Source organism: Muntiacus reevesi, chromosome 4, assembly GCF_963930625.1.
Source record: "Muntiacus reevesi chromosome 4, mMunRee1.1, whole genome shotgun sequence".
NCBI lineage: Eukaryota > Metazoa > Chordata > Mammalia > Artiodactyla > Cervidae > Muntiacus > Muntiacus reevesi.
In genome coordinates, this window is record NC_089252.1 from 55195901 (window position 1) to 55223458 (window position 27558).

General features: G+C 51.9%; 1 protein-coding gene across 10 annotated transcripts in view; it reads left to right on the forward strand.

Moving 5' to 3' along the window:
• The window catches only part of ZNF532 (zinc finger protein 532), a 105428-nt gene that overhangs the window by 26248 nt on the left and 51622 nt on the right, over positions 1–27558 (forward strand). For 9 of the 10 annotated variants that reach the window (XM_065932829.1, XM_065932834.1, XM_065932824.1 and 6 more), the window contains one exon: positions 20761–23120. In XM_065932829.1, the coding sequence (XP_065788901.1) occupies positions 20778–23120 (2343 nt within the window). In that variant the 5' untranslated portion in view covers positions 20761–20777. Of the gene's footprint in view, positions 1–10181; positions 10203–20760; positions 23121–27558 lie in introns of those variants that run through there. The other variant, XM_065932833.1, reaches the window with a different exon arrangement.

Below are 27558 nucleotides of genomic sequence, written 5' to 3' on the forward strand. Positions count from 1 at the left end.
AGTGAAAGTGAAGTCGCTCAGTCGTGTCCGACTCTCAGCGACCCCATGGACTGCAGCCCACCAGGCTCCCCCGTCCCTGGGATTTTCCAGGCGAGAGTACTGGAGTGGGGTGCCATCCCCTTCTCCATGTCTTACTCTGAACCACCTTAAATCCTTTATTATTGTTGTTGTTCAGTCGCTAAGTCTGTGTCCAACTCTTTGCGACCCCATGGACTGCAGCACGCCAAGCTTCCCTGTCCTTCGCTATCTCCTGGAGTTGCTCAAACTCATGTTTGAACAGTTGAGTTGGTGATGCTATTCAACTGTCTCAAATAAAACGGCACATGGTGTACGTAAATGCTGAAGAGACCGATTAACTGGACGGATTGGAGTAGGTTGGGATCAGTCAGTTAGAGGGGTCTTCCTTCAGTATGCTTTGAACAGGAAGAAGCTAGAGTCGGCTGAGGAATAGAGCATGTGAAGGTGAACCAGCAAAAGAACAAGCTGGAGGTAAGGTCTCAGCCCTGTGTGACCTTCCACTTTGAAATGGGCAGCCTGGTCAGCTAGAGACACAAAAGACTACACAGACCACGTTCTTCAAAGGGCCCTGGTTTTGCTCTGGGGTCAAGGCTTAGGTTGTAAGCCTTTTTCTCTTCTCTTTCTGTCATCCACCCCCACCCCCACCCCCGCCCCAGGACTTGGATGGAAACACAAAAAATTCTCTGGGTTGGAATCTCTCTTTGATATTGATTCTGCTCTAAGGGGGAACTGTTACTTACATTTCATTATGTGTGAATTTGATGGAACACTTCAGCCATTTCTGAAGCAATTTTGTAAATAGGTATTTTTTCGGCATATAGATCGTGTACAAGTAGTTGAATGCCAAAAGCTTTTCTTCTCTCCTTTTTTTTTCCCCTTCCCTTTATTTTCAGCTCTCACCGAGTAAGGGCCCTCTAAATTGAGGTTGGGAGAGAAAAATACGTTAAAAATTCTTTCTGAATATTCATGGCACCTAATTTTGCAATCAGAAATGCCTCTTTGGGGACTTCCCCGTCATTCCAGTGGTTAAGACTCCATGCTTCCAGTGCAGGGTGCAAATTGGATCCCTGGTCAGGGAACTAAGATCTCGCATGCCGAGTGGAGCAACCAAAAATGAGATTGGAAAAAAAGGAGATTATTTTGGGGTTTTCAGCTATGTGACATTTTGGGACAAATAATAGGATTTGCTGTGTTTCACTGTAAACAGTGTTGAGACCACACTGACTGCAGTAGCACCCTGAGGGTTACAGTCCGTGAACTGTTTTTGTGTTATGTCAGATGGGCCTTCCATTTAGGCAAAACCTGGAGCACGTGGGATGCGTTTTTACAGGAATGAGCCTTGGGGAGCAGAGTGATTTTTGAGTTGTTTACATTGAGGAAGGAGATGTGAAGTTAAAAGATGGTTAATGGTTCTCAATAATTTAAATTTTTTGTGGAAGTAATACATGTACACACAGATTAAAAAAAGAAACAGTATTTTTCAGTCCTCATCCCTGTAGGCAGTTAATTTCAACTCTTTGATGTGTTCTTCTGTTGTTAACTGTCTCATTGCCGAATAATACACTTAGGCTGCTAAATTTGGAGTTCTTCATTTTAGAAATTACCTTCTGGCTGTCTGTTCTCGTAGGGACTGTGAGCCTGGGCTGTGGAGGCAGAAGGTCGGGGTTGTCGTCTGCCCTCGACCTTTCTCTCGCCGTCTTGTTCTTGAGCAGCGTACTAAAACCTTCTCTGTCCCATATGTGAAACAGGAATAATAATAATAATAATAATAATAATAATAATGCCCCACAGGCCTGCCCTTAACGTTGCAGGGCCTGGGGCAGAGACCGCAAATGGAGCCCAGACGGCTAAATATTTAAAAGGCCTCATGAAATATTCAGGAGAGATATTTAAATATTTAAAAGGTATATACCATATGCCTAAATATTTAAAAGGTTTTAAGTCAGGCCGCAACTCAGGCCTGGCCCCTGTTTCACCCGGGGCCTGGGAGCCCGTTCCGCCGGTCTCGCCCTCAAGACCGGGGGTCTGGAGACATCCTGACCCTTGGACGGCCCCTTGAGGCGGCAGGAGGGCGAGGGCCCCCTCCTGGACACCGGCCCGGCCACTCACCAGCTGTGGCTGTGCCTCCTCCTGGGGACCCGCCGGCCTGTGGGTGGACTCCCCCAACGGGGTCGTTGTTGGGAGCTTTTTTTTTTTTTTGACTTAAGCCTTTCCAGGCAGTTGTAAGCTCCTCCCCAAAGCTGCACCTTCTGTGCTGGGGTGGGGGGCGTGGGGGGTGGCAGGGGCGGGCTCACCCGCCCCACACCCGCCCCATCTGTCTCCCTCCCATAATTCCCGCTCCTCTCCAGCAGTTTGCAAAGTTTAAAAAAAAAAAAGCACCATAGAAAGAAAACTTTCCTATGAGACTGAAAAGGAAAAAGAGAAGCTCCCTGCGTTCAGACACTTGCGTCTTGTAACGCGCAGGTCCGCAGGCTCGGTGCCCGGCGCCCCACCGGCGGGTGTGGGGATTCAGGGGCCAAAGCGCCCACTTCTGCCCGGGGCCCAGGGACTCCCACGCTGCGGCTGGTCTTAAATTTGGAGCGTTCTGTCAGTTGGCTGGGGTGCGGGCGTTTTTTCCCTAGGAGGTGCTGGGCTGTCAGAGGGTAGAGGCTTGCCCGATTTAGCAAAAAAGAAGAAAAAAGCCCCGATAAACAATGGAACACACTTCTAGGAGAAGATTGGTCTTCATTTACTTGAAATCGAGATATATCTGGCAGCTCTGTGAGGACCCGTTCAGTCTGAGATTTGGCTCCTTCAATCTTGGGAGCTATTCCTATATTTTTTCTTCAATGATAGTGTCTCTGTGTTTTCTCTTTCTGAAACACTCTTATGAGATGCTGGATCAACTGGATTGAGCTTTGAATTTTAGTGCCTTTTCTCACCTGTTGTCCAGATCTCTTTTCTAGTTCTGTTTTTTGGGACCCACCCTGATTTCTCAGACTTTTTTTTTTTTTTAAACCTGTTTTGTCTTTTATTTCCGTTATTAATATTTCTTCTTTCTAAACATTTCTTCTTGTCCTTTGGGGGCTGTGTCTCTGTGACTTCCATTTTTTTTTTTGGAGGATGGCATTTGTGTCCATAGATGGGATCTTCCACTCGCTGAGGCCTTTCTGTCGTCATCTTGCTCTTCTGTTTGTTCACTGTGGTCTTTCTCAGAGGGGAGGCTTTTGCACGGTCTGTTGACGGTTGAGGACGGGGAGTGTGACCAGCTGATTGGAGGCTGTGCCCGCACAGACCTGTCCTCGTCCTCGGTTCTTTGTGGTCAGTTCTGGAGCTGGACTCCACGGACGGGTCTCACAAGTCGTGTCCAACTCTTTGTGGCCCCATGGACTGCAGCCCACCAGGCTCCTCTTTTCATGGGATTCTCTAGGCAAGAATACTGGAGAGGGTTGTCAGGCCCTCCTCCAGGGGATCTTCCCGACCCAGGGATGGAGCCCAGGACTCCTGCATCGCAGGCGGATTCTTTACCGTCCACACCACCAGGGAAGCCTGCACCAGGGAAGCCTGCAGCATGGTGGAGATGCTGAACCTTGAGCCCCTGTGGCTCTGGTTAACCCAGAGAGTGTTCCTTTTGTCCTCCTCGGCTGCCCCAGCTGGCAGAGCGCTGGCTTCAGCAAGGGTACTGAGTGTGGACTCCCCCCCCTGGCTTTTTCCAGCACTGCCCCTTCCTTCCATGGCTGGTGTCTCCTCTGCTGATTCCAGGCCTGAGCTTTGACGTTGCCTGGGGCTGACTGTCCGCCTTCTCCATGGCGCCCTTCTGCAAGGCCGTGGAGTATAACCTCCTGACCACTGCCCTTTTCCTTCTCTTGATCCTGCTGTGTCTCTCGTGGATGTCCGCGCCGTTCTCGTGGCCCTCTCCTGTGGGTGTCTAATACATGTCTTTGGTAACAACTTGCTTGGGACACAGTTCACATGCTGTACATTTCACCCGTTAGTAGCATACCATTCGGTGGTTTTTGGTCTTTTCCCAAGAGCTGTGTGACCATCTCCACAGTCAGTTGTAGGACCTTTCCATCCCCTGAAAAAAGCCCTGTTGGTGGGAATGTAAATTGGTGCAGCTGCTATGGAAAACAGCATGGTGGTTCCTTAAAAAACTAAAAACAGAGTTACCATGTCATCCCACAGTCCCACTCCTGGGCATGTATCTGCAGAAAACTAATTCAAAAAGATACACCCACCGCAGTGTTTGTAGCAGCATTATTTATAATAGTGAGGGCATGGAAGCACCCTAAATGTCCACTGAGGGATGAATAGATGAAGAAGATGACTATCACTCAGCCATGAAAAAGAATGAAACGGTGCCATTCGCAGCACCATGGATGGACCTAGGGCTGATCATACTGAGGGAAGCTAAGTCAGAGAGAAATGCCCTGTCATACCCTTCCATGTAGAACCTCAAGCACGACACAGATGAACTTATTTACCAGACGGAAACAGACTCACAGATGTAGGAAACAAGCTTGTGGTCATCAAGAGAGCAGGCGGGGGAAGCAATAAATTAAGTGTTTGGGATCAGCAGATGCAAACTGCTGTATAAGAAGAAACGAACAACAAGGTCAGTAACCTGTGGTGACAGAGAACACACACACACACATACATGTAGACTGAATCACTGCCGTAAGCAGGACGTAACACAGCGCTGTAAGTGAACCGACAACTATTATTATACTGTTAACTAACACAACTGTTGTTATACTAATAACACAACTGTTATAACTGCCAACTGGCGCAACACTGTAAATTAACTAAGTAAAGTAAAATGGAGTGGGGAAAAACCGCCTTTTATCTGTTGCTCCCTAGCTCTCTCAATTCTCCAGCCCTAAGCCACCACAGATCTACTTTTTGTCTTCGTACGTTCGCTACTTTTATCTTTTCTACAAACACTTTTAATGTCACCTTTGTAGGTGTTCAGGAGGCCCAGGGAAAAGAAAGCCGTGAATTCAGCCAGCACTCTTCCTTGGGAGGCTCGTGCCGCGCATAAAGCGTCAGCCTAAACGCCTGCTGCCCGTGGCTCCGCCTCTGCGCTCTGAGACGGACCGAAGGGCCGCGGGACAGACGCGGGAACCTCCGTGTATTTTCTGCCTTTCCCGCCCTTTTTGTTTTTAATGCCCTCTCCTGACCCAAACCGTGGTCTCTGGGAAGCCGCCGCTGGTGGCAGGCCCGGGGGAGCGGCCTCCGAGCCCTTCGGCTTCTGGGCCCTCGCGCGTCTGCGGCCTGCAGCTGGAAGGCGGCCTGCGAGCCCACCCCGCTGCCGAGCCGGCGACGTCCCCGAGCGGCGCTCCCCGTCCCGCGCCCGCCGTCCGCCGGCGCTCGCGCGTGGGCGGCCTCTGAGGCGGAGAGCGGCCATGGACGCAGCCTCTGAGGCGGAGAGCGGCGCGCCGACCTCCGGGAACGCTGACGGGCGCGAGGTCGCGGGCGGCCTCTGAGGCGGAGAGCGGCCGTGGACGCAGCCTCTGAGGCGGAGAGCGGCGCGCCGACCTCCGGGAACGCTGACGGGCCTGACGGGCGCGAGGTCGCGGGCGCGCGCCGCCGCCCGGGGCCGGCCCCCCCGTCTCCGGGACCCCGAGGGGCCTTCTGAAGGCTCTGCGCCGTCCCTGCTTTGCCCGAAGAAAGGGAGCTCCGCGCCCCCGCGCACGAGGTGCCTGCGAGCGGCTGCCTCTGCCGCGTGCGGGCGCGTGGCTCTCGCTCTGGCCGCCCTCCAAGCCCGGGCTCTCCCGCTGCGTCTCCCTCGCTTCCGTCGGGGTCCCGGCCGGGCTGTGGGTTTAGGGCTCCGGCGCGGGGCACGGTGCTGGCCTCCCGCGTGGCCCTCGTCCGCCCGGGTGGTGTTGCGGCCGCCCGCCGGGCCCTCAGCCCGCTGCGGGCCTGGCCTGAGCTGGGCCCTGCGAACTGTCAGGCGGCGTGCGAACGCTCCAGACCGTGGCTGGGCTGGCGTCCGGCCGCGAGCGCGTGAGCTTGCAGCTTGCTGCTCAGTCACGCAGCCGTGTCCGACTCTGTGATCCCAGAGGCTGCAGCCCGCCAGGCTCCTCTGTCCCTGGCATTCTCCAGGCCAGAGTATTGGAGTGGGTTGCCATGCCCTTCTCCAGGGGATCTTCCTGACCCAGGGATCGAACCTGGGTCTGCGGCACTGCAGGTGGATTCCTTGCTGCTGAGCCCCTGGAGATCGCAGCTAGTCCGTGGTGATTCTGACCGGAGGCCAGAGCTTCAGAGTTACAGGAGTCATAGGAGAGTCAGACGTCCAGGTATTTTGCTTTGTGAGCTGCAAGTTTGCTGCCCTTTAAGAGGAAACTGCATTCTTTGCAGTGTATGAACTCCAAGTGACCCACCAATGGCTGATCCCTAGAGCAGGACTTGAAGGCACATGTATTCCAGGAAAGGCGCCAACATTTTGAAATGAAGTGAGATGTAAGGAGCCGGGGCCTTCGCTCTGAACGGTACCCAGGAATGTCCCTCTTCTCCTTTTCCTCCAAACCATCATCACCTCAGAACTGCTTTACTTTTTTGTCTCAAGAACGTTTCTACATTTTTCCTTTTTTTTCCTCCTTACTTTGTTTTCTTATTCTAACAAATAGACAAAGAGAGGAAGAAAATACCATTAATGCCTGTGTGTTTGGTACTTTTTTCATACATATTGTTTACTATTGTAGTCTTATGATTTGGCAGTTATTATTGGTTCTCATTTTAAAGATGAAATTGAGTCTCTTCCTTCAGAAGAAACTGAGGAATGGGTTCTTCATCTTTGGCTAATGGAGGGGTGGGTGTGTGTGTGTGTGTGAGACAGAGAGAGAGAGAGATTCTGGGTTAAGAACTAGCATGACCCTAGGAAGAAAGGTGTGTCTGTCTGTCTGTCTGTCTGTCTCCCCACCCCATACTTGCAGACCTGCAGGAGAAGAGTGGTTGGGCTTTGATTGGGTCGGGTCTTTGGTGTCAGACCAAGGAGTTTGGACTTAATGTGGAAGGTGACGTGAGGATTTTTAATAGAGGGAAGCGATACATATGCTTCTGCGGGAGACTCGGGGTTTGATCCCTGGGTCAGGAAGGGATCCACCTGCATTGCAGGCAGATTCTTTACCAACTTAGCCACCAGGGAATGTTGTTTGAGAAAGATTAATCTGGCAGTTCTGAACCAGAGCACGGAGAGCAGCGTGTTGTTTTTTTCTGGGTATAAGATGGGGTGACCCAGAGAGACTGGTGACAGAGATCATGATGAGGGTGTAACGTCGCTGAGGGGGAAGATGCAGGACTTGGTGAGAGAGAAGAATTTTCACATAAAGATGAAGCATGTATGTTTGAGAGGGTAAATTTTATGATATGTGTATTTTATCAGAATTTTAAAAAAAAATGAAGTGTGTACCTTGCTTTGTTTTCCTGTCTGTGGCTTGTTAATTACATTGGCTTGGTGATATGTATGCATTTCAGTATTTGGTTAGGAAATTATACAGCATATAGCATCTAAAGGGAAAGAGTAGTTCCCATTTTAGCTGTTATCTTTTGGAATGGCAAAACCCAGTTACATTCTTACTGCAGAAAGAAGGAAAGGCCAGCCTTATTAGAAGATACCTGAAGGAGGGCAAGACGGGTAAACGGTTCATTTCTTTCCGTGTGACTCTGTACAGCCAAGTCACTAGCAGGAACTTATGTCTATAGAATTTCTTTTCTTTTTTTTTGGCTGTACCACAGGATACGCGGGATCTTAGTTCTCTGACAAGGGATCCAGCTCACACCCCCTACAGTGGAAACGCAGTCTTGACCCCTGGATTGCGAGGGGATTCCCCATATAGGCTGCTGTTTTATGTGGTATCCTTTCAGTAATCTAGTGGTTCCAACATACACCGCGGACATAAACCAGATAAATCGCTGATTGTCTCCGGCCTGTGCTGTCTGTGGTAGCAAATGATCATCTCCATGATTTGTGTGCAAGGAAGCATGGAGAATGCAAACTTGGGGAAATTCTAATAAACTCAGGTTTAAAAGTCACTAAGCCTCTTGATTACTCAGTGGCCGACCTTGAGGCAGCTTATCGGTAAGAGGATAAAACGGAAAACTAATCTCCGCATATGCAGAGCTGTTATTTAAACACTTTGGGAATGATTTCTTGTTTGTAATGCCATTTGCTGGCGTTCTTTTGGAAGTAAAAGGATAGAAGTACCATCTTCTTGTCTCAGCTCCCCTCTCTGCATTTTAATACTCCCCCACTCTTGCCACTATCTATTTATTATCTCTGTCTTTAAAAAAAAAAAAAGCCCCAAAAACTCAAGTCCATGCTTTATTTAGATTTCCTCAGTTTTTACCCAGTGTCTTTTTCTTCTGTCCCAGGAGCACATCCAGAGGATCACATTGCGTTTAGTCATCCTGTCTCCTTAGATGCCTCTTGGTGTGACTTCCCTTATGTTTTATGACCTTGACAGTTTGGAGTGGAGCTGCCTAGGTATTTTCTAGAAGGTCCCTCAGATAGGATTTGTTGGATGCGTTTCCTGTAGTTAGGCTGGGGTCACGTGTTTCTGGGATAACCTGGGGTTCTGTCACATCAAAGGTACTTTTCCTTTTTAAAAAAAAACTTGTATTGGGGTGAAGAATCTGCCTGCAATGCAGGAGACCTGGGTTCGATCTCTGGGTTGGGAAGATCTCCTGGAGAAGGGAAAGGCTACCCACTCCAGTATTCTGGCCTGCAGAATTCTTATGGACTGTATCGCCCATGGGGTCACAAAGAGTTGGACACGACTGAGTGACTTTCCTTCATTCATTCATAGCCAGTAACAAGCAGTGTGGCCATAGTCTCAGGTGAACAAGGGACTCAGCCCTACACACACATGTATCTGTCCTCCCCCAGACCCCGCTCCCATCCAGACTGCAAGGGGACGCACTTTTCACATGACTTATCACTGTTGATAGTGACCTCGGTCACCTGGCCCAGAGTGTGTGTGAGGCTTTTGCACTGAGGAGTTCCTCTTTTTCTCTACCTTTGTATACTGTCCTTTCTGGAGGAGAGTCGTTGAATGACTGGGACACCTCCGTCAGGGGAGGGCATCTACATAAGTTAATTTCATTTCTTCTGCACAGGAGGTCTGTCTGCTTTTCTCCATTTATTCTGTTATTCGCATCACTTATGCCACTGATCAGTGTATTTTGTATTTCAGGTTTTAATCCAGTGTTGCTTCACTTGATGCTCAAATTGTACCAGCTTGGGCCATTGGGAGCTCTTTAGGTTCATCTCTGTTTCCCTTTAAAATAACCCTCTCAGTGCAGTTTATTTCCTTTCTTTCTGTCTCATTTGGAGCACTTCCTTAATTTCTGGCACTGCTGACTGCTCCAGGCTCATCTTGCGTGTTTCCTGCCCAATGCTGGAATCGGCACTTCTCCCAGAAGCGCTGGTCCCTTCCAGCGGAGTCCAGCGTCAGGAACCCTGGTCTCGGGGCCGCCCGCCCTCACTCACCCTGGTCTCGGGGCCACCCGCCCTGACTTTGGGCATCCGTCCCAGTGTTGGATTCACTTCACAGGCCACATGTCTTCTTTTTCATCAAACCTTTCATACCCTTGCACAGACCCGGTTTTTATAGCTGTCAGATTTTTAGACTGCATCAAGAGGAAATTGCTTCTTGGATGAGCAATCAAGCTGCTCTTATATATTTATTTTTTCAGTGTGTTTTCTTTTCTAGTATCAACACTGCATAGGAATCTGGCTACACATTTAGACTGAATTTGGTTGGTGATACACTTGGTCTGTGATTTGTGTCTTTTATTACAGTGTTTAAAAGGATTTTACAGATTCATGAACCTTAGGGAGACAGTTAAAAACCTATTAAAATTAAAATTTGAGCATTTGGTTTTATCAAGGCAAAATAAGCAGATGAAATAAAATGGACCTGGGAGCTTGAGGTTTGCATTTATCATTCCCATTTTAAGGTGCAGCTTAGAGGGTGGAGAATGCCAGGGTAGCAGGGGTAGCAGATAGTTAGTGAGAGGTTAATTAAACTGTAGGCAACTGAAACAATATAAAATTCATATCTTCCAGATATGATTTCTTCTCTATATTTGTCCGTCGTGGGAAACCCTGTCCGGGAACCTGTCTGAGCCCATGTCTTTCTTTGAAGCGTGCAGGGACCAGACCCCGAAACAAAGACTCCTCTTTACTCCTTGTCTCAGAACAGGTGGAGACAGACATTGTTTTCTGTTCCCCACATTGCATTGTTAATCACTATTTTATTTTGCCCTACTGACTTGAGACTCAGAATGTAGCTTGATAAAATCCTTGGGTCTCCTGTGGGGTGCCTTCCTCTCGAGGGTCCTGAGGGTCTGGAGAAGGCAAGTGTCACCCCAGCCCCGCACCCGCCTTCCTCAGGGCACAGAGCCGCGGGTCCTTTCAGGTGTGCCTGCCAGGCTTGCTGGCCTCTCGTTGGGGGGGAGGGGGGGGAGCTTCACCCCCAGGGAGCATTGGTCCAGAGCGTGGCTGAGGTTTGGGGGCAGCTTCGCCCCCGGGGAGCGTTGGTCCAGAGCGTGGCTGAGGTTCCGGGGGAGCTCCACCCCCAGGGAGCATTGGTCCAGAGCGTGGCTGAGGTTTGGGGGCAGCTTCGCCCCCGGGGAGCGTTGGTCCAGAGCGTGGCTGAGGTTCCGGGGGAGCTCCACCCCCGGGGAGCGTTGGTCCAGAGCGTGACTGAGGTTCGGGGGAAGCTTTGCCCCTGGGGAGCGTTGGTCCAGAGCGTGACTGAGGTTCCGGGGGAGCTCCACCCCAGGGGAGCGTTGGTCCAGAGCGTGGCTGAGGTTCGGGGGAAGCTTAGCCCCCGGGGAGCGTTGGTCCAGAGTGTGGCTGAGGTTTGGGGGCACCTTCGCCCCCGGGGAGCGTTGGTCCAGAGCGTGGCTGAGGTTCGGGGGAGCTTCACCCCCGGGGAGCGTTGGTCCAGAGCGTGGCTGAGGTTCGGGGGAGCTTCGCCCCTGGGGAGCGTTGGTCCAGAGCGTGGCTGAGGTTCGGGGGCTGCAGAGCTCAGGCGGGCTTGGGGGAGGGTGGTGCCTGCCCGCTGCTCTGGGCATCTCTTCGCCCCCCTCTCTGGCTCTCAGCGGCTGGGCCATTGCTGCCTTGGCCTCTTGCAATGGCAAATCCAGATGGCGGCTCACACCTCAGCCCATGGGTTCCATGCTGAATGTGGTGATTTCTGACCCTGAGCCCCGCGGTACCAGTCCCCCTGCTGAGAGGGCTGCCCCCCACCCCCTTCTTCTCCTGCTCAGACCAGGCGCTCTGTGGCGAGTCCGCCTCAGCCCCACAGGTCTCCTGGCTCTGCCTGCAGGTCTCTGGGCCAGTCGTGGGATGAAGAGGGGAGGAACGCTTGTTGCAAATCCCTGAGCCCCTGTCCCCTGTGTTTGAATGTTACGCTTTTTGTGTGGTGTAAGGATGAAGGCAAGAGGTGAAGGGGGCGGCAGAGAGTAAGATGGTCAGATGGCCTCAGTGCTCAATGGACATGAGTTTGAGTAGACTCCAGGAGACGGTGAAGGACTGGGAAGCCTGCCGTGCTGCAGTCTATGGGGTCACAGAGAGTCGGCCACGAGAATGTCACTGCAGCAACAACCACATGTGGTCCTGGCAGGGCTCCCTCTAGACCCGGTAGCAGCCACCCTCCCCACAGCCCTGGGGCAGGGGTATGCTGTCATCTCCACTTCTGGTGGAAAACTGTCCAACCCAAAGACGCTGAGAGCACAGGGAACGTCGGTGCGGAGACATTCAAGCTCATTCTCTTCACGAGGGTTTCTGTCCCCAGAAACCGATTTATTTTAGGGAACTGTATGGATGAGTTCTGTACGCTCCTGCTTATTAGTGACATGACAAGAATGTGGGTCAGTAAGTAGATCCCCTGGAGCCGCAGAGAAGTAAATAGGAAATTCATCACCCCCTCCTTTGCATTCATTCATCACTCAGAGAACAACTTCTTTTACAGCCAGTAAGTAAGCCGTATGAGGAAAAGAACTTTCTAACAACGTAGACGTTGTATTAGAAGTCATCTTTTTTGTCGACTAGACATTAGCTCATAAATATTTATAAAGCTGGAGGGGGGCAGGGTGGGCTTAACTTAACTCTAATGCGTGATGGCAGCTACAGAATTGGTGGAGCCATTTGGGAAATCATTTAGGCGTTTGTGTCTGCGGGCCGGAAAAAATGACCTGTGGTTAGATCAGAATTTGGGAGCTGTAACATCCCTCTTTTTGGAGAGTTGCTGTATTTACTAGCGGAATGGAGGCTGTCTTGTAGAAAGAGATCTGTTCACCATGGAAGAATCCAGCTCTTTTGAACAGAATTCCTCCTGGAGGAGAGTTGCGTTACGGGGCTGTGTTCCTTTTTTCGCTGTGCAGCAGAGTGAGTGAGTCACGCGTGTGTCAGAGTTGGTGTATTTCAGGGTTGCGTGTGTAAAAAGCCTAGCAAGGTCCTTCAGAGCCGGTGTCTGTTTCACAGCACGTGCAGTGCAGCCCGTGAACCACCTGTAATACGGTTAGTTCTGTGTTACACTTGGTCTCTCTCTTTGGGGCCTCTCCTCATTCCTGGTACCTTTAATTTTTATTTATACATCGTAAAATTCTCTGGGTTTGACAAAGGTGTAGACACGTGTGTCCACCCCCACAGTTGAGATACAGAGCCGTTCCGTCACCCTCCGGGTCTCCTCCTAACCCGAGCGGGCACAGTCCTCCCCGGAGCGGTCCTTCCCCGAGGTCCCCTATCAGCTGCAGAACCAGGTGTGAACACAGGGCGGCTTCTTCTGCAGAGCCTCTGTTTGACCCTTGAGAGCTTGACGTTGGGAGGAGCAATGCCAGGAAGTAGGCCACGAGTTGGGGAGAGGAGCTTCTGGAACAGGCTGAGGTTGGTGGGGACCCGTTCGCCTCTGTTCCCGAGGGGCTGGAGAGGCAGGTGCTGGGAGGAGGGCAGGGGAGGGCCCCGTGGGCAGAACCTGGAGGCGAAGTGAAGGACCACCTCGGGCCAGGGCGGGGTGGACTTACTTTTATCTTTCCCGAGGTGTGGCAGGATGGAGTGACTCTGTTGGTATTTCCAGAAGCAGTTTGAACTTTCACATCGGTTGTTTTTCAAATCAGGAATATTAGGTACAGTGTTAAGAAGAAAAAACTGCCTCAGCCAGAGTATCCATATGTTTTTATTGATACCGTTTGGGCTTCCCACGTGGCTCAGTGGTAAAGAATCTGCCTGCAACGCACGAGATGCAGGTTTGAACCCTGGGTGGGGAAGATCCCCTGGGGAAGGAAGTAGCTACCCACGCCAGTCTTCTTGCCTGGGGAGATCCCGTGGACAGAGGCGCCTGGCAGCCTGCAGTCCGTGGGAGTCCCAAGTGTCGGACACGACCTAGAGCCTAAACAGCAACGCTGATAGCATCAGGGTTCAGTGAAGCAAGAAGACACCTCTTCTGGATAACTGCAGCCCTATGAAGTCATTTCCTATTAACTCGTACAGAAATAAAGCGTGTATCCTGTTCTTTTCACCACGTGTGTGAACTTCTGACACGTGGGGAGCTACTCTGGTGGAGGCTGTTTAGAAAGTGAGGTTCTCCTGGTCTCAGCGGTGGCGCCGGGGTTGAGGGTGGGACGCCCCCGCTGGAGGTGAGGGGCTGGGTGCTCAGTGGTCCGGGGCCGCGCTTCCTCCCAGCGGCTGGAGAGAGGCTTTAGAGCCGCGTGGCGCCCTGACTAGCTGCTCAGACCCACCCGGGGCCCGACGAGGGTGCGGTGATGGAGAGAGAGAGCTCCTCCGGGACAGTCTGGTGCTGGGTGGGGCCTTCACATGGCACGTACTTAAAGATTCAGTAGCTCCATTTCTTGTTGCTTGTTTTTCCTCCTCTAAGCTGTGCACACGTAGCCATTCGTGTGTGTGTCTTGGTCACTCCAGTTGTGTCCGACTCTTTGTGACTCCGTAGACTGTAGCCCGCCAGGCTCCTCTGTCCATGGGATTCTCCAGGCAAGAGCACTGGGGTGGGTGGCCGTGCCCTCCTCCAGGGGATCTTCCTGATCCAGGCTGAAACCCGCATCTGTTGTCTCCTGCACTGGCAGGCGGGCGTTTTGCCACGAGTGCCACCTGGGGTGTGTGTGTGTGTGTGTGTGTGTGTATGTGTGTGTGTGTGAACCCTGTGAACCCTGGGGGTGTGTGTGTGTGTGAACCCTGGGGGTGTGTGTGTGTGTGAAGCCCGTGTGTGTGTGAAGCCCGTGTGTGTGTGTGTGAGAGAGAGAGAGAGAGAGAGGGGAGTGTCTGCCAGGTTTCGGGGTCCAGTCTCCTTGTCTGTCTCTCGCCCTTTCCTCAAGAGAAGCACCGAGGCAGAGATGTAGCCGATTGGGTGTTTTTTTGTTGTTGTTTGTTTTCAACTCCACAAACTGGCGTCTATTTCCAGCTGGTCTAGGAAAAGTGAGTGAAAAAACATGAGGCAGATTTGTGTAACTGAACCTGCTTGATGTTTGCGGTGGAACTGCAATGAGAAAATATTTTTCCCCTGATAAGCAGTTCAGATTGAAGTGAGATACAAGGAAAATGGTCACTTGGGGGACAAGAAATGTAATTTTTTTTTTCTCATTTGTGGTTGAAGAGTTATCATGATGGAGAGCCTTGAAAATGCTGAAGATGGAAAAGGGTTTGGGGATGGAGGAGGAGCCCACGGTGTGTACTAGTGTGAGGGGGAAGGCAGGCAGGGGTTGGGAGGCAGAAGGTCGGGAGAAACCAACCCCTGCTTATTTCTTTGAAAACACAGTAAACCTGCCTAGATCACGTTCCACGAAGTACAAATTAGATGTCACACACTGTATAATGTGCACAGAGCTTCGTATGTTTGAAGGAAAGATCAGAAGGTTAGAAATGAGAGTCAGATCCATTAATCTGTTGAATTATTTCTTTGAAAAGCTCTTCGATGGCCCGAGAAATGCCAGGAAATGGTGACAAACAGAGTCCCCCAAGAGGATAGCAGTCTTGTATTATTACAGTTGTTCTTTGAAAAGTCTGTGGAATATGGTTGAGGCGGTCTGCGGACTTTGGTTTTCTTTAGGATTATTGTGACTTAGCATTTTATTGATTTTCATGAAAGAAGCTTGGTTTCTGCATTTACACGGGGAAGCTGACGTGCTGCCCACCAGATTGACTTCTGCACATTCATTTTGCAGGTGTGTATCTGGGATTGTTTGAAGTTGGGTTCAGTGGTTACATGACGCCTGAGCCTTCTAAGCCTTCACCCTCTAGCTGGAAACTGGCAAGTGGCTCCATGAATTTTTTTATTGCAAAGCATAAGAGGTATGGTTAAGGGGTGAATAGGTTTTTCTTTAAGTTCTTCTTTTGATTTGGTAAACTTTTCACTTTCGCCACAAAGATAAAATAGCTTACTATAATTTTAAGCGACTTCAGTAGGAAAGGAAGTGTGTTGTCTGTGTCATAGGAGGAGATAGAGTGACCACGTGACAGACTTCGGCTCTTTCATTTTCCTTTTTTAGAAACAGGCCTAGCATCTTTCCACCAGACATTTTCAAGGTGAAAGGACATTCTCCATTAAGCACAAATGCAGTTTAGTGAATTCTACGTTACTTATGTGGGGTTTAGTTCTAAATTAAAAGACAGTTAGTGCCTTTGAAGGAAGCTATATTTCACAGGGTATAATGAATGAAAGACTTTGTGCAATAACTGAACTTAATTCTGTTTGAAAGTCAAGCTGTTGAGGGGTTGGGAAGAGCAAATGCGATCTTTTTATCTTTTAAAAAAGAAGACTGAGATTAATTTTTGTAAATGTTTTTTAAGCAAAAGAATCTATTTTTAAAACAGTACTTAGGAATTGCAGGAAGGAAACTTCAAACATAAATATGTCTTTGTACTTGATAGAACTGAGAAATGAGACAGGAGTCAAATCCTTCTTCCCCGCCGCCCGCCCCGGTGGGAAATTGGCTCTTGCCTTCCAGACTGTGGGAAGGGCGAGGGTAATAGGACAGCGTGATTGTGGGCATGAACAGCGTTTCTATAAACCAAAAGAGCCGTGTGAAGTTACAGAGAGCGGTGTTGGTGACAGTGACGGTACAGCCCGAGGGCGCGGAGCTCACCGCCGCCGAGGGCTCAGGTTTCAGACGGGACGGTGCGCTTCCAGCGTCCGCTGGGCATTCACCTTACAGCCTGGATTCTTTCCGGGGACCCAGGAGGGCTGACTTGTATGGTTTTAAACTGCAGCTAATTCACTCTTACCTCTCCAGTGTCCCAGTACTTCATCCCCAAAGAGTTCCATCCCCAAAGGTTCATCTTCCTTAGAGAGAACATATGTACACCTTAGGTGTTCAGAAGAATGGGGAGGAGGGCAGGTGTGGCTAGATGTCCACAGAGAAAGTTAGTTGCTTGTGCTTTGGGAATGTCTCCTGGACCCCTTGGGGCATTTGCAGAGCCCCGATTCCTCTCTCGGGTTTTCCAGATCTTCACTCTTTTCAGTCAGTTCGGTCGCTCAGTCAGGTCAACTCTTAGAGACCGCATGGACCACAGCATGCCAGGCCTCCCTGTCCATCACCAACTCCCGAAGTTTACTCAAACTCATGTCTATTGAGTCGGTGATGCCATCCAACCATCTCATCCTCTGTCGTCCCCTTCTCCTCCTGCCCTCAATCCCTCCAAGCATCAGGGTCTTTTCCAATGAGTCAGCTCTCCACATCAGGTGGCCAGAGTATTGGAGTTTCAGCTTCAGCATCAGTCCTTCCAATGAACACCCAGGACTGATCTCCTTTAGGACGGACTGGTTGGATCTCCTTGCAGTCCAAGGGACTCTGAAGAGTCTTCTCCAGCACCACAGTTCAAAAGCATGAATTCTTTGGCGCTCAGCTTTCTTTATAGTCTAACTCTCACCGTACATGACTACTGGAAAAACCATAGCCTTGACCAGACGGGCCTTTGTTGGCAAAGTAACGTCTCTGCTTTTGTAACATCTCACTCCGTCAGTGGCGCAGATAGGGAGAGATGGCGGGCCGTGCGGTGGGCAACCCTGCCGTCAGCGGTGAGATTCTGCTGGGGCGGCCGCCGCGTGTGCGCCCGTGTGTCCGTGCCCCAGGCCTGCACCGGCCATGTGAGCAGGAGAGCCGCGTGCCCAGGGCCCGCTGCCCGCCTGCCGGCCGCGCTGCTGGGAGCTGCCATCACCTGGCAGGTTTTGTTTCACGCGGTGACCGTTTTTAGATTTCTTGTGGTGTGTGTTCTGGGCCACGCACCCACTGAGCATTTGTTCTTTTGTTCTTTGTTCCTGAACCGACTGCCCTCTGGGATGGACAGTGTGAAACCAGATGACGTCTTTTACTCACCAAAACCATAAAGAGAAGGCAAATGATGTAAATCCCGTGCAGCTGTAAAGAAAGGTTGGAGGGACTTGGGTGGAGCCCAGCCACCACCGGGGACTCCCAGAGCCTGGATCCCAGCCCTGGATAAATGGTGGCATGGAAAAGCCACCTTTTAGGCCCATCCAGCTCCAGTCGGGACCTGGGGGTGGTTCATGAGTCTGTGTCTTGAATTCTTTTGAAACTGATGTGTAAACGTGGATCATGATGGCTGGTGAAGACAGATCACAGGGATGCTTCGCTAATGGTGGTCTCATTGTGATTGTTAAATTTATAAAGGCAAATTGATGCTTAAAAATACAAGTGCTGACATTCAGGGATTATTCCTAAGTGGGTGGACTCTTAAGTGGATTTATTGTCTGACAGATGGACTTTTCACTCCCCATATTTTGCAGTTCATTTGAAAAAGAAAATCATAATATCAGACGTCCCCGTTAGAGCTGACGTCTTGTGCATGTTTTCGTGTCATCGTCTGCCTGGAAGTGTTGCACTCTGATCAGGGGGTGGGGTTCATTGTTCCCCGTCTGGTTCTCCAGGCGCCCATCTGTCCATCTGCGAGAGAAGAGGCTCAGAGTGTTCTCTCTGGGCTGAGCAAGACCACCTAGATAAAAGGATGTGCGGCTTCTGAGACATAAGTGAGCAGAAAGAGATTTATTCTTCAGCTCCTATTGAACCCTAAGTGTTTATTTCATGTTCAATAGTAGTTTTTCCCAGCAAAATTCTTTGTGAAGTGTTTGGATGGGTCCCAGAGTGAGTGAATATCGCTGAGGGTGTCTTAGCACCTGGTGATGGATTTATGGTTAATGTGAATTTTCACGGGTATGTGTATTGTTGCCAGAGTAGAGATTCTACTGTGATCCTTGTATAGTTGTTTTTTATTAGGAATGCATGACTGTTTTTTTTTTTTTTAACAGATTATACGAGAAAAAAAATCATTAGATACTTCATAAAAAATGTAAGACAGTGTCTCACTGATATAAAGCAAATATAAAAGAGGAACAACATAATAAATATCGACAGGGAAATAGCCATTCTTTTTCTTGTTTTTTCTTTAACATCCTTCATCTGTTCTCACTCATGGGTTCCTCTCTCTCTTTCTGGTTTGCTGTGCTAAGTCGTTCAGTCGTGTCCGCCTCTGTGCGACCCCATGGATGGCAGCCCACCAGGCTCCGCCATCCCTGGGATTCTCCAGGCAAGAACACTGGAGTGCGTGCCATTTCCTTCTCCAGTGCATGAAAGTGAAAAGTGAAAGTGAAGTCGCTCAGTCTTGTCCGACTCTTAGTGACCCCATGGACTGCAGCCTACCCGGCTCCTCCGTCCATGGGATTCTCCAGGCAAGAACACTGGAGTGGGTTGCCATTTCCTTCTCCAATGCATGAAAGTGAAAAGTGAAAGTGAAGTCGCTCAGCCGCCTTGGACTCTTCGCGACCCCACGGATGTCTGGGTGTCTGCGAATGGCTGAGGCTGATTCTTATGTTCAAAGTTGCCTGAAGGTCTTCCCTGGTGGCCCTTTCAATGCAGGGGGTACAGGTTCGATCCCTGGTCCAGGTACTAAGATCCCACATGCCTCCTGGCCAAAAAATAAAACAGAGACAATATTGTAATGAAGTTAATAAAAACTTAAAAAATGGTCCACATCAGAAAAATCTTAAAAAAAAAAAACCAGTTGCCCACAGCCAGCCCCGACCCTCGTCTCCTCTGACGCTGATTGTGACCTGAGTCCGCTTCCTCCTCCTCTTGCCCGTTTCTCTCTCTCCTGTCTCCTGTTTCTCATTCTCTGCCCTGCTTCCCTCCTTCCCTGGCCTTCCTGGCGGCTGACCCCCCCCCACCGACGGAAGGCGCGGCCTCAGGGAGGCGCCCTCGCTGCCCGAGGGCCACCGCGCTGGGGTGGGGGGCTGTTCTTGTTGTACCTCCTATGTCCCGGTCCCCGACCCATGTGTCCTCTTGGGTAGTCGGCGTTTATGGCACCCAGGCGAGTGAGACGCTGCCCGTCCCCAGGCAGCTGGCAGGCCAGTGGGTGAGAAGAGACCAGTACCGACGCGGTGTAGTGCGTACAGAAAATAGCGCCTCAGAAGATGGGGTGCTCCGGGGTTCACGGAGGAGGAGGAGCAGGCCCCCAATAGTATAGGGGCTCCTTGTCAAGACCCCAAGCGGTTTGTGTGTTTAACATCCTTCCTCTGTAGTCGGGGGCTTCCCGGGTGGCGCCGGTGGTAAAGAACCTGCCTGCTGATACACGAGATAGAAGAGATTCGGGTTCAGTCCCTGGGTTGGGAAGATCCCCTGGAGGAGGGCCTGGCAACCCACCCCAGTGTTCTAGCCTGGGAAGTCCCGTGGACAGAGGAGCCTGGCGGGCCACAGTCCACGGGGTTGTGGAGGTGTGTGTGGAGGGGGTGTGGACGCTACCGAGCCCACACGCGCCTCTCTTAGTCACGGCTGTGACTGTTCATTTCCCTGAAGCCCTGCACCCTTCCATCACCCAGGGGCTCTGTGGGATTAACGGAAGCACTTCTTTTCAGCCTGTTGGCCACGCTGACCTAGCCTGGCTGCGGAAGAGAGGGCCTCCCTCCCCGGGCTCTGCCTGGCCCTTGGGTCCATGTTGCCCCATGCTGGGAGTGAGTCCACGGAGGACCTTCAGCTGCCACAGCCGCTTGCATGACCGTGTTGACTGAGCGGTTATTAGGAGGCAGATGTGCGTTCCCTTAACCAGCGAAACTGCCAGAGTAGGGAGTAAGGTGGAAGGGACACTATAGTTTTCTGGTGGGAGAGTATTCTTTCTCCCCTACCATCATGGGGGAGAATTAGGGTTAAATAAAAACTGATAGAATGAGCTCCTTGGGGATTTTTAAAAATCTCAGATGCAACTTGATTAGCAGTAGAAGGCTTATGCTGGCTTGGGATGCTCACTTCCATGGATGAACTGAAATCTGTAATTGGTTTTTTTGGCCTGTGTTTCTTTTAATGTGATACCCCAGATCTGACAGTGACTATATTAGGGATAACTTTGCCTGTAGAATGAAATGCTGTCAAGGTCAAAATACATTTGGAAGTAGCTTTTTGTGAAAACAAGGAGACGAATCCAGCAATGAACAGTATTTGCTGGCAGTTACCCCGGAACCTGTTCTTTGTGCTTTAATAGTTTTGATCTGCTTGTTAGAGAGAGTCCGTACCGGCTGTGCTGACCGCATTTTGGAGGAACTGCTTCAAAGTTGGAATCATCAGTTTATCCTTGTTCTCGGAACGTTCGTCCACTTTGGCTCAGCGTGCCGACTTTACAATAAAGGCACGTGGGGACTTGCTGTCTCACTGGTAGCCATCCCCGTGTCAGTGTGAATCCTGCAGGGACGTCTGTCTGAGCGGGGAGTTGCTGATGGAATTGTTTTTCTGTTCATTTCACAGAACATCTGATCCAATTCATGACCATGGGGGATATGAAGACCCCCGACTTTGACGACCTGCTGGCAGCGTTTGACATCCCCGACATGGTCGACCCGAAAGCAGCCATCGAGTCTGCCCACGACGACCAGGAGAGCCACATCAAGCAGGGTGCCCCGGCAGACGACGACGCACACGCGCCGTCCTCCTCGGACGTGGGCGTCAGTGTCATCGTGAAGAACGTCCGCAGCATCGACGCCTCGGACGGCGCCGAGAAGGACGGCCACAACCCCGCCGGCAACGGCCTGCACAACGGCTTCCTGACGGCCTCTCTCGACACGTACGGCAAGGAAGGGTCGAAGTCCCTGAAGGGTGACATGCCTACCTCAGAGGTGACCTTAAAGGACTCGGCCTTCAGCCAGTTCAGCCCCATCTCCAGCGCGGAGGAGTTTGACGACGACGAGAAGATCGAGGTGGACGACCCCCCGGACAAGGAGGACCCGCGCGCGGGCTTCAGAGCGAACGTGCTGGCAGGCTCGGGCCCCCAGCAGGACTACGACAAGCTGAAGGCGCTCGGGGCAGAGGGTGTGAGCAAGCCTGGCGTCCCGGCACCGGGCGGCCTCGAGAAAAGCAAAGTTGTCAAGAGGGAGACGGAGACAAATTCTCTAAACCTGAGCGTTTACGAACCTTTTAAAGTCAGAAAGATGGAGGATAAGCTGAAGGAGAGCTCTGAAAAGGTGCTGGAGAACAGGGTCCACGAGGGGAAGCTGGGCTCCGAGAAGAGCGATGCTGGTCTTGGTGGCACGGGGCCGTCGCGGACCAAGCCGTCCTCCAAGCTCTCTTCCTGCATCGCCGCCATCGCGGCGCTCAGTGCAAAAAAAGCCGCCTCCGACTCCTCTAAAGAGCCGGCCACCAACTCCCGGGAGTCCTCTCCGTTACCGAAGGACATCAACGACAGCCCTCGAGCCACCGAGAAGTCTCCCGAACCCCAGAGCCTCATCGACGGGACGAAGAAAGCGTCCCTTAAGCAGCCGGACAGTCCCCGGAGCGTTTCCAGCGAAAATAGTAGCAAGGGGTCGCCAGCCTCCCCCGCGGGGTCGACACCAGCAATCCCCAAAGTTCGCATCAAGACCATCAAGACGTCTTCCGGGGAGATCAAGAGGACGGTGACACGGGTGCTGCCCGAGGTGGAGCTCGAGGCGGGCAGGAAGCCCTCGGAGCAGGCGGGGCCCGTGGTGGCCTCGATGACCTCGCTCCTGTCGTCCCCTGCCCCGGCCGCCGTGCTCGCCTCCCCGCCCCGGGCTCCCCTGCAGTCCACCGTGGTCGCCAACGCCGTGGCGCCAGCCGAGCTAACCCCCAAGCAGGTCACCATCAAGCCCGTGGCGACTGCCTTCCTCCCGGTGTCAGCCGTGAAGACAGCCGGCTCCCAAGTCATCAACCTGAAGCTGGCCAACAACACAACGGTCAAGGCCACGGTCATCTCCGCTGCCTCCGTGCAGAGCGCCAGCAGCGCCATCATCAAAGCCGCCAACGCCATCCAGCAGCAGACCGTGGTGGTGCCGGCCTCCAGCCTGGCCAACGCCAAACTCGTGCCAAAGACTGTGCACCTCGCCAACCTTAACCTCCTGCCTCAGGGCGCCCAGGCCACCTCCGAGCTCCGCCAGGTGCTGACGAAACCGCAGCAGCAGATCAAGCAGGCAATAATCAGTGCCGCAGCCTCGCAGCCGCCCAAGAAGGTGTCGAGGGTGCAGGTGGTGTCGTCCCTGCAGAGCTCCGTGGTGGAGGCTTTCAACAAGGTGCTCAGCAGCGTCAACCCAGTCCCAGTTTACGTCCCCAACCTCAGCCCCCCTGCCAACGCGGGCATCACCTTGCCGACCCGCGGCTACAAGTGCTTGGAGTGCGGGGACTCCTTCGCCCTGGAGAAGAGCCTGAGCCAGCACTACGACAGGCGCAGCGTGCGCATCGAAGTGACCTGCAACCACTGCACCAAGAACCTGGTGTTCTACAACAAGTGCAGCCTGCTGTCGCATGCCCGCGGGCACAAGGAGAAGGGCGTGGTGATGCAGTGCTCGCACCTGATCTTGAAGCCGGTGCCGGCGGATCAGATGATTGTTTCCCCGTCAAGCAATACCCCCGCCTCGTCGTCCAGCCTCCCCAGCTCCGCGGGAGCCGGCGCGCACACGGTCACCAAAATCCAGCCTGGCATCACTGGGACGGTCATATCGGCCCCTTCCAGCACGCCCATCACCCCCGCCATGCCCCTGGACGAAGACCCCTCCAAGCTCTGCAGGCACAGCCTCAAGTGTTTGGAGTGTAACGAAGTCTTCCAGGACGAGACGTCGCTGGCCACCCATTTCCAGCAGGCTGCAGATACGAGCGGACAAGTAGAGTATCACTTACATTTCGGTGTTTCGGTGATGAATTTGTAGTAGACGTGAGCGCCCTATCTGACGCTGCTGATTTCGGGGTGGGAGCTCAGCTAGACGGGGGTCTGGCTGTGAGTGTCCGTGTATACGTGTACACACGCGCGTGAGAGAGAGAGGAGTGTTTTCATGGAGCAGTGTTCAAATGTGAATCTTCCGTAGAAGTCAGTTTGGGGAGCTGAGGATTCTTTCAGACAGACAGAAACTCTGTGTACTAGTTGAGCTATGGCATCTTAGATTTAGGGCAGGTAGAGGCGGCCTTAATTGTTGGGTCACTGGCATCTGTGTCAGAAGTCTGAGCTCTGACAGGTGATGGTGTCGTGACATTGTACTGAGTGTTGCAGTCAGGCCGATCCCCAGTGACGCCTTTATTAGCGACCATCTGGGGATTTAAAAAATTCCTGTCGTCGTTTATAATTACTGTCTTTTATAGTTAAACACACCCGGTCGGTACCCACTTTTAAGGCATTTCTGCTTAATGTTGGTCTAGTGTGTTCAGTAATGTTCTCCACTGCAGCGAATTTAAGCTACAAATGGAAAATGCATCTCCGTTTAAATAGAATACCTCTGCGTTTGTTTGTGGCATTTTTTTTGTGTTTTTGTGGTGACATATAGGTTGGTGTTGGCGAGATGCATTTCGCAGTGGGCATTGGCTAGCGATTTTACTTCTGTCATTTTGCTTCTGTCCATGACGCAGCTTCTGGGCAGTCATTGAATGTCTCTTACTCTAAATATATGATCCCTGCCATCTGGAAGTCACCGGGCCTGTTGCATGAAATTCACTCAAGCTAAAGAGAGAGAGCGCGGGATTCATTGTCCAAACCGGAAACTTGTAAGTTTGGGAGGAGCCCCAGTTTGAGCTGATACACTCTTGCTTTTGAAGCCCCGGGTGGAAAACTGACCTTTTCCTCTGTCTGTCTCCACTATCTCATTTACGAGGTTTATGCTGTGGTTCAGACTTCCGGTCCTGTCAACCACGATCAATTCCCTGAGGTCAACGGCTGAGCTACGTTCTTTGTATTAATAGGATTTGAGTTTGGGGAACAAGAGATGAAGCGAGCCTCAGTGATTTCCGCCCCCTCCCCCCCCCCGGACGTTCAGCTGAGTGGAAGTGGAGATGATAAAGCCTTTCGGGAGCACTCTCGCAGGGAGGACGCTGGGTGCTGTGTGTTTGGTTGTCTCTGACAGTGACCTACTCAGAGAGCGACGCTGGTTCAGGAAGGAGTGATGGCTGGCAGGACCCCCAGCGCATCCTGGACACAGGGCCTAGGTCCCTCTTCTCTTTTCACCATTTCATCAAAGAGGCAGTCTTCTCTCTGCGTCTTAAGGGGATGCAGTTTAAAAAAAGAGCGGATTCCTCGGCTCCGCGTGTTGTGGATGGTGAAGTACGTCCTGATCCGGTGCAGGGTACCGTTGGCCGGCGGGGCTGGCTCAGGGCGGTCCACTCCCTTCCGAGGCAGGAGGAGGCCACAGGCAGGTCAGGATTTTCCTTCTTCCCTGGCTTCCCCTCATTTCTGGTTTCTGTGTAACCACATAGACTCAGGAACCAGCCCGGGTCGAGGGAAGCCCTCCCTTGGGGAGGGGGCGGACGGGGTCACCCGGCCGGGTGTGTGTGTCCGGGGGCGGGATGTGGCAAGGTGCCCGGCCACCCCCGGGGCCCCGAGCAGGGCTCAGGGCAGGACCTGCCTCAGCTCCCGAGCCAGGCCACCCCATCCTGGCTCCTTCCTCGAACTCTGCCAAGCCAGGGTCCCCTCCGCCCACCGCCCCGTCCCTGAGCAGAGCGTCCTGTTGAGGGAACTCCGACCGCCTGCAGACGCACCTCACCCCCTTCACCACGGCCTGGGGTCTGCACACCCAGGGGCAGCCTGGTCTCTTAAGCGGCCTGGCTAGCCTGGGCCCTGGGGTGTGCAGCGGCTCCCCTTCGTGAGCTCCATCAGCTGCCCCCCAAATCCTCCCCGAAACCCGGGAGGTCCAGGCAGCCCCGCGGCTCCTGCTCAGCCAGCCTCAATGCAGCGGGAGCTCAGCGCAGCGGTGGGAGGCGGGGCTGAAGACAGCTAGAACAAGAGAGGAAGGAGAAAAGTTCCTCATTTCATCTCCAGTTTGCTGTTCCCACGACCACTGGTCGCGGTTTACAGTTGGCGAACTTAAATTTGAGCAAGGGCAAAAGTCCACCTGGATAAACTGTTGCCTCTGGGAGAAGGGCACTCACAACACTTGGTTCAACTTCTGAATTTTGGAAAAAGATCCAAAGGTGAAGCTCAAGTCCAATCTTTCCTGAGTGCCTCTGTCCACGCCCCCTCCTGTCTCTCCATCGGCCTCCCCATGTCTTGGTAACTCATGGGTGAACGGAGCCAGAGGCGGCCGCGTCCCTCCCCCAGGGCGGGACCTGTGCAGGGCAGCCTCCCTAGGTCTGCAGAGGGGTCTCAGAATCACCATGTCACAGGGCTCTCCAGCCTCTGCGATCTCATGCCCGATGATCTGAGGTGGGGCTGATGTAAGAGCAATAGAAAGAAAGTGCACTGTAAACATGATACACTCGAGTCATCCTGAAACCATCCCTCTGGCCCGTGAAACACTTGTCTTCCACGAAACTGGTCCCTCGTGCCAAAAAGATCGGGGACTGCTGCGTCCTACAGCAGACTCCTACGCTGACCCCAGTTCGCCTGGACTCAGGAGGTTAAAGGGCGTGACCTCAGGCGTCCAGCAGACCTGGAGAGAGGTGTGTTGGGTCCCTGGCGCCGAGTGTTCCTTCCCCGCCGGCCTGCTGTACTCGCTTTCTCCTGCCCACCGGCCACTTACAGTTGCCACGGTAACTGAAACAGCTTAGCTGATAATGCTGAACGTCCCTGTGTGCCTGCCTGGAGTCTTCTCCAGTCATTTCGTTTTTGAATTAAACTTCATTTCGAGATGATTGTGGATTCAGGTGAGAGTACAGAGGGGGTCCTGTGTGCTCTTTGCCTGTTTTCCCAGAGGCAGCCTCTTGCAGAGTGACTATTAAACAGTGTGAATCCGGGCTGTTGACTCGCATGCTGTCTACACGGAGAACCTTGCCGTGACCACAAGGATCGTTCACACTGCCTTTTTATTTATCGTGATCACTGTCTTCTTGTCTAGCCGCGCTGGGTGTGTGTTGCAGCGCGCCGGCTCCAGAGTGCTTGGGCTCAGGAGTCTGGCACCTGGCTTTTGTTGCCCTGTGGCATTTGGGATCTTAGTTCCCTGTCCAGGGATCAAACAGGCGTTTCCTGCGTTGGAAGGCAGATTCTTAGCCCCCGAGTTGCCAGGGAAGTTCCATACTGGCTTTTTAGAGTCACAGCCACCTTCCTCCCACCCCTACCTCATTCTTAACCCTTAGGAACCACTGATTTCTTCTCCATTTCTATAATTTTGTCATTTCGGGGATGTTATAAAAATGGAGCCCTACCACACGTAGCCTTTGAGATTGGCTTCTTTCACTCGGCATCATTCCTTGGAGGTCCATCCAAGTGGCTGGATGCAGCATTGGTTTGTTCCTTCTATCGCTGGGTGTTACTCATCGTATGTTCGTCCCCAAGGTGCTTAGCCCATCCAGTCACTGAAGGAGGCCTTCTTCGCTCCCAGTTTGGGGCTGTTATGAATAAACCTGCCACAGACACTTGTCTGCAGGCTTTTGTGTGAACATCAGTTGTCATCGCTCAGGGAGGAGACTCCTTTGTGTGCTGGGCTGTGGGTGGTTGCATATTTATATTATTAACAAATTCTTCTCCACGGTGTCTCAAGAGCAGCGTACGAATGACCTAGTTTCTCCACCCTCAGCAGCATCTGGCGGCAGCGTCATTCGTCTTCACCATCCGGACAGGTGTGTAGTGATCTCTTGGGGTCGTCACCGTCCTGATAGCTGTGTAGTTGTGATGTCCTGGGGTTTTCACCATCTCGATAGGTGTGTAGTGATGTCTTGTGGTTTTAATTTGTGTTTTCTCCATAGCAAATGATGTTGAACATCATCAACAATATACAGACGTTTATTTGCCGTCTGCATATCCTTTTTGGTGAAACGTCTCTTCCTGTCTTTTGCCCATTTTCTGATTAGTTTTTTTGCTTGTTTTTACTGTTGCGTGTTAAGAGTTCTTGGTATGTTTTAGACATCGGTCCTTTGTCACGTGGTTGCCAGCTCTTCTTGTTAGGTCTTTGACATAGTAAATGTTTTTAATTTTGACGAAGTCCCATTTATCAGTTTTCTGTTTATGGCTTGTGGTTTTGGCGTCATGTGTAAGAACTCTTTGCTCTAGATTCTGAAAACCTTCTTTTATGTTTTTTTTCTGAAGATGTTTTTGTGATTTGTATTTAAGTCTGTGATCCATTTGGGTTATTTTTTGTATAATTTCTGAGACTCAGGTTGAGATTTCTTTTCCCCCACGCATGT